Below are 6,631 nucleotides of genomic sequence, written 5' to 3'. Positions count from 1 at the left end.
TTTCTGTGTTGTGTGATAATTTGACAAATGTTGATGAGATGCAAAAATCACGTGTTAAAAATTCGTGTTCCAGCCCAGAGGAATAGCTCAGTGACTTAGAATGCCCACCTTGCGAGTATTGGGGAATGAACTCAACCCCAGAACCATTACATGCACCAAGGGCAATCCTGGCAACTCTGCCGTCCAATCCTCACAGGCAGATGTGTGTGAGCGCCACAGCAAAGACGTGGGACCCTTGGCGAGCGCTGCAGCTAAGTGTTGTGCAAGCTCCGCAGTCAGGACGTGCAACCACTGGCCAGCAGCACTCTAAGAATGTGCTTGAATACAACTTAGGAGGACAGGCTCTAGTGAGCGTCAGGGCTGAGTGTGCAAGCAACACAACATATACACAACACAACACCCTTGGTTAGCCCCAGATCACCATAGCCAGACGTGTGTGATTCCAGATGTTGCAACAAAAATATCAGCAATTGAGCAGGAGAGAATACAGCAAATGAGGCACTTACATTGCATGCTGCAGAGCCTGGTTGGATTCCTGACACCACAGACGGGGTCTCTAGTGAGCACTGTAGGAATGTGGCCCAATTTGTACCTCTCCAAAAAGGTCAAGAATAATAAAGGGAAGGGTTAAAGGATATTAACTAATAAATACATAATAGATCCTGGGCTAACTGAGGTCTAGGCTCATTTTTATAATCTGTTTTGTAGAAGTTAATTTTTTCCCTTTCCTTTTTTGTCATGATAAACAGGATTGCTTGCGTACATGCTTACTGGGGGTTACAGACCTTAGTTGAACTCATGCATGTTTTGGTTGCAATATTCACCAGTGATCATAGTTGTGATGCCCGCGATTCCAAACAGCTTAGTCACTAGGATCTTACTTGACCTTTAAGACAGTGTTGTGGACCAAACTCTCAGCCTCAGGCTTTGCAAGCTTGCACTGAGTGCTGCAGAACTGTCAGGCACTTTGCCGCTGAACTATTCCTGGTCCCGGGGTATCTATATTTTAAATACACTTCTCTCCGTTGAGTCTGGGGACCATTTTAAAAATACATCCTAGTGGGAAGATGTTTCAGACATTTTCTCTCTTAAAGATCTGATGCCCTTGGGGCTGGAGAGATGATAGCCCAGCAGGTAGGGCGTTTGTCTTGCACGTAGCCAACCCGGGTTCAATTCCCAGCATCCCATATGGTCCCCCGAGCACCACCAGGAGTGATTCCTGAGTGCAAAACCAGGAGTAACCCCTGTGCATCGCCAGGTGTGATCCAACAAGCAAACAAAGAAAAAAAGATCTGATGCCCTTGCCTAGCCTAACATGAGCATGGATGTTGTAACAGTGCCTGGAGAGAATGAGAAAATGCATTCTCTACCTTTCTTGGGGTTTGTGTTCTGCTCTTCAACTTGTATTCCTCCTTTTTTGTCCTGAGAAACTGGTAGTCATTACTGTGACACAGAGGTAAATGCTGAGTACCAAACGGAATGACAAACAGATCACAGGGAGGAGACATCTATATCTTGGCTGCAGTTTCAAGAGTCAAGAGGTGCTTGGACGGGTGTCTGTGTTCTGGTACCTGAGATTAGCCTCAGTACTGCACCGCAGAACAGGAAGTGTTTCTTTGGGAAGTGAGAGGCGTAGGGGAACCATGTTTTCTCAGGCCCAGGCGCCCTGTCCTCCCTCTACATCCACCTCTCATCATCCTTTCCAGTTCCACTCTTTTTACCAGCAGTGCTTTTTTTACATTTCCATCCTCTTCCATTATAGATCTCAGCATCCGTCTTCAGGAAAGTAGGGTAGTTCAGGAAAGTAGGGTAGGAGATCTGAATATACAGTGCAAATAACCATGCCCACAACCTTTCCGCATAGAGACCTGTAAGGAGGGCAGGGGCGGGAGCTCAGAAGACCAGAGCACGTTCTTTGCATGCCAGAGGCACGACCTAGTCCCAGAGCATTGCTGGGCTTGGCCTCAAAACCGGAGGGGGAAAAAAATAAGGTGCCTGTCCAGAAATTGGTTAGCAACTTAACATCCCCTCCTCTTCCTCTTACAGTCTCTCTCTCTACTATAACCTGATCATGGGCCTGGCTGTAGAAGACTAGAAAGAAGCCCAAACTCCAAAGACCCCTGGGCTTCAGCTGGTGGGGGCGGGGTGGCACCCCTACGTCGCTGGTAGACTGGCGTCGGGGGAGGGCTGTCGCGGGCCCGGAACTACACTTCCCGGGAGGCTTTGCGGGGCGCCCGGGGCCCTTCCGGGGCGGGGCCTGGGGCGGGCGGCGCGGATGGCGGGGCCGGTGAAGGACCGCGAGGCCCTGCAGCGCCTCAGCTTCCTGTACCAGGTGCGAACGGGCTGCGGGGCGGCGGGGCGGCGTCCGCCGGGTCTCGGGTGACCGCTGTCCTTCCCGCAGGCCGCGCACTGCGTGCTCGCGCAGGACCCCGAGAACCAGGCGCTGGCGAGGTTTTACTGCCACACCGAGAGGACCATCGCGAAGCGGCTGGTGCTGCGGCGGTGAGCGCGGGCGGCGCCCGGGCCCCGCGGCGGGCGGGAGGGGCGAGAGCGACCCCCGCGAGCCTGTCCCCTCTGCCCGCAGGGACCCCGCCGTGAAGAGGACTCTGTGTCGCGGCTGCTCGTCCCTGCTCATCCCGGGCCTGACCTGCACCCAGCGCCAGAGACGTGAGCGCCCCTCCTGGGAAGGGGAGACCGAGCCGCGCCGGCCGGGGATGGGGGCGGCAGAGGCGAGGCGGGCGGGATCTGCAGGCGCCCACTTTCCCCCTGCTCTGGTTAACATCACTGGGACAGACTTAAGGGTTGTTTTTTTTCTTTCTTTCTTTCTTTCTTTGCTTTGCTTTTTGGGTCGCATCTGGCGATGCTCAGGGGACCACAGGGGATGCTGGGAATCGAACCTGGGTCAGCTGCGTGCAAGGCAAACGCAGCCCAGATTTAAGGTTTTAAAGTTCAGGTTTGGGGGCCGGAGCGATAGCACAATGGGTAGGGCGTTTGCCTTGCATGCGGCTGACCCGGGTTCGATCCCCGGCATCCCATATGGTCCCCCAAGCACTGCCAGGAGCAATTCCTGAGTGCAAAGCCAGGAGTAACCCCTGAGCATCGCTGGGTGTGACCCAAAAAGCAAAAAAAAAAAAAAAAAAGTTCAGGTTTGACTTATGCAACGGAAAAGAAGTTGCTGCGAAAGACAGTCTATGCATAATAGATGTTATTTAACACACTGTAGCACTCTTGTCCCGTTGCCTGTGGATTTGCTCGAGCGGGCACCAGTAACGTCTCCATTGTGTGACCTGTTGTTACTGTTTTTGCCATATTGAATATGCCACTTCTGTGCCAACCAGATACTCTCGGTAGCTTGCCCAGCTCTCTGAGAGGGACAGAGGAATCGAACCCGTGTCCACAGCGTGCAAGGCAACTGCCCTATCCGCTGTGTTATCGCTCCAGTAGATGTAATTTAGGGAACAGAATTCAGTCATCATTTATCACCTGCCCAACACAATGTTTTGGTTTGGAGCCACATCCGATGGTACTGGGGTTACCCAGACACCGGCTGAGCAGGGACTGATACCCACAATACAATGCAAGCACTTTAGTTAGCCCTTTGCGCCATCTCACAGGTTACCCAGGACCAACAAGGACTTGTTTTTAATCTATGTTTATTCCAGTAGATGCTTTTTAATATGTGTCAAGCTTTATGCTAGATTCATTAGTCTGTTGAAATTATAGTTTCAATGGGTCAGAATAAAATAAAACAAAATAGTTTAGAGGACCAGAGCAATAGTACAGCGGATAGGGCGTTGCCTTGCACGCAGCTGACCCAGGTTTGATTCCCAGCATCCCATATGGTCCCCCAAGCAACACCAGGAGTAATCCCTGAGCATCGTGGGTATGACCCAAAAGCCAAAAATAATAGTAATAAAATAAATACTATGAAATTTGAATTGGAGAAATAAGATGCTATGTTACTAATGCCAGCAGTGATGAAGGTCATGGTAAAGCAAGTGGGTGATAGAAATTCTGAGTTTGTGTGAGCCCTCAGACAAGACTGTGGTACTGCCAAGAAAATATGAGTAAAGGAGGCTGGAGTGTGAGGTAGGCAAGGGCAAGACGTGAGACTCGAGTCGGAAACAGGGCTTGAGGAATCTTGTAAAGGTGCTTGGACTTGATCTAAAAGAGTTCCAAGAAACAGGTTGTGTATAGGCCCTAAAGGAATAGTATCAAGCAGAAGGGTAGAATTCCTGCTTGACAACAGTGGGGGCAGAACTGAAAACCTTTTCTCCCATACCTGCGTTCTGTTTCTTTTCCCCATTTTTCACTCCAGGCCGCAGAGGGCTGCACTGGACAGTCCAGACTTGCCTCACGTGCCAGCGCAGCCAACGGTTCCTCAATGATCCTGGACATCTGCTCTGGGGAGACCGGCCCGAGGCCCAGCTGGGGAACCAGGCAGGTGAGAGGTGGTAGAGGAAAAGGAGGGGTTCGGCGAGGGGTAGGAACAGGTACCTTCCCCTGAGGGTGGCCGTGAGGGGCATTAGCGTTCAAGAGGACATGGTGGGTGATTCCTGGGTCGGTACAAAAGGTGCCAGAATCTTAGCTAACTATTTCTGCTCGTCTGTAACAGATTCCAAACCACCGTGTCCCCTGCCAAATGTAGCCTGCCCGGAGCCGGCCCACCGTCCAGAGGAGAAAGCACAGCCTCAAAACGCTAGTCCCCAGTGATGGGTTTGCTCTCTCTTCTAGGAATAAATAATAAATAAAGCTTACTTTGTTTGTTTTGTTTTGGGGTCACACCCCGTGATGCACAGGGGTTGCTCCTGGCTCATGCACTCAGGAATTACTCCTGGCAGTGCTCGGGATATGGAATGCTGGGAATTGAACTCGGCTTGGCCACATGCAAGGCAAATGGCCTAGCCGCTGTGCTATCGCTCCAGCCCGCTGTACTCAGAGTTTACTCCTAGTGGGCTTAGGGGGATCATGTGAGGAGCCAGGGATCGAATCCAGGTCAGATGTGTGCCAGGCAAGTGCCATACCTGCTGTACTATCTTCTCCAGCCTCAGTTCTGAGTTGTTGACTTTTTTTTTTGGTTTTTTTAAAGTACAAGACAAGAAATTTTATTTTGCAAATAACCACAAGTTAGAAAAGGTCAATCTACAAAAAAAAAAAAAGAAAGATTGTTGTACAATTCTTGACAGTCTAGATTCCTTTGAAATAAAATCTACTTTTTTTTTTTTTTTTCCTTTTTGGGTCACACCTGGCGATGCACAGGGGTTGCTCCTGGCTCTTCACTCAGGAATTACTCCTGGCAGTGCTCAGGGGACCATATGGGATGCTGGGATTTGAACCTAGGTCGACCGCGTGCAAGGCAAACGCCCTACCCGATGTGCTATCGCTCCAGTCCCTAAAATCTACTTTTTAAATTAAAGAAAAGAAAATATTTTATTTTTTATGATAAATTGCATTTTATTAAAGTTATTTTTTATTATATATATATATATATTTTTTTTTTGTGAGTCACAGTGAGGGTACAGTTACAGATTCACACCTTTTCATGCTTGTTTTTCCCTCATGCAATGTTCGAGAGCCCATCCCTATGAGTTGTTGACTTAAACACCAAGTTGTCTGCTAGTGTTGTTGAACTGTATTTTATTTTTTGTGTGTGTGTGTGTTTTATTTTTTGGTTTTTGGGTCACACCCGGCGATGCACAGCAGTTACTCCTGGCTCTTCACTCAGGAATTACCCCTGACGGTGCTCAGGGGACCATATGGGATGCTGGGATTAGAACCTGGGTCGGCCGCGTGCAAGGCAAACGCCCTACCCGCTGTGCTATTGCTCCAGCCCTGTTGAACTGTATTTTAGGGTTTTTGTTTATTTGGGGGTCATACCCAGTGGTTCCTGGCTCTGTGTTTGGGGACCGTGTGATACCAAGAGCTCCTACTTGCCAAAGTATGTGCTCTAGGCCTTTGAGCTACCCTCCAGCTTTGATGGATTTTTGTTTGTTTGGTTAATTGATTCTGGTTTTTAGGGCCTCACCGTGTGGCGCCCACACTTACTCTGGCTCTGTGCTCAGTGATCATTTCCAGTTGTGCTTTGAGAATCACACAGTACTAAGTATCAAGTTGGGATTCACCATACAAGCCCAGGTCTTTAACTCTTGTGCTGTCTCTTGGACTCCTTGATGATGTTTTTAAAAGGAAAAAAAAAAGACACTTGGGGTGTCGAACTTAGCTGCTCCTTACCTGTGAGGCCTACCTCCTCCATAAGTGCCTTCTGTCACCACAAGGTAAAACCCACATCAGGAAACCCAACAATCATTAAGCGTTCGTCACACAGAGACCCTAATTGGGACAGAAGAAGGAACACTGCACTCAGCCACAGATGTCGGACCCTGCCAAGGGACCCGGAATAACACTGGATTGGCGAACAAGCTTTTTTTTTCTTTTTGGGTCACACTCAGCGATGCTCAGGGGTTACTCTTGGCTCTGTACTCGAGAATTACTCCTGGTGGTGCTCAGGGGACCATATGGGATGCAGGGGATCAAACCTAGGTTGGCCGCGTGCAAAGCAAATGCCCTTCCCGCCGTACTATTGCTCTGGCCCCAGCAAACAAGTTCTGGGTGCCAAAAATACCAGCTTTAG

At 49.7% G+C, this 6,631-nt stretch overlaps 1 protein-coding gene across 1 annotated transcript; it reads left to right on the top strand.

The window, feature by feature from the left end:
- Nucleotides 1-2,234: 2,234 nt before the first annotated feature.
- On the top strand, nucleotides 2,235-4,757 carry RPP21 (ribonuclease P/MRP subunit p21). The gene is made up of 5 exons (XM_012935245.2): nucleotides 2,235-2,332; nucleotides 2,402-2,502; nucleotides 2,585-2,667; nucleotides 4,319-4,444; nucleotides 4,616-4,757. The coding sequence occupies exons 1-5, from the start codon at nucleotides 2,276-2,278 to the stop codon at nucleotides 4,711-4,713; spliced, it is 465 nt and encodes a 154-aa protein (XP_012790699.1). The 5' UTR covers nucleotides 2,235-2,275; the 3' UTR covers nucleotides 4,714-4,757.
- Nucleotides 4,758-6,631: the final 1,874 nt, after the last annotated feature.

This window comes from Sorex araneus, chromosome 2, assembly GCF_027595985.1.
Source record: "Sorex araneus isolate mSorAra2 chromosome 2, mSorAra2.pri, whole genome shotgun sequence".
Lineage (NCBI taxonomy): Eukaryota > Metazoa > Chordata > Mammalia > Eulipotyphla > Soricidae > Sorex > Sorex araneus.
This window is presented reverse-complemented; position numbering and strand designations above follow the sequence as displayed.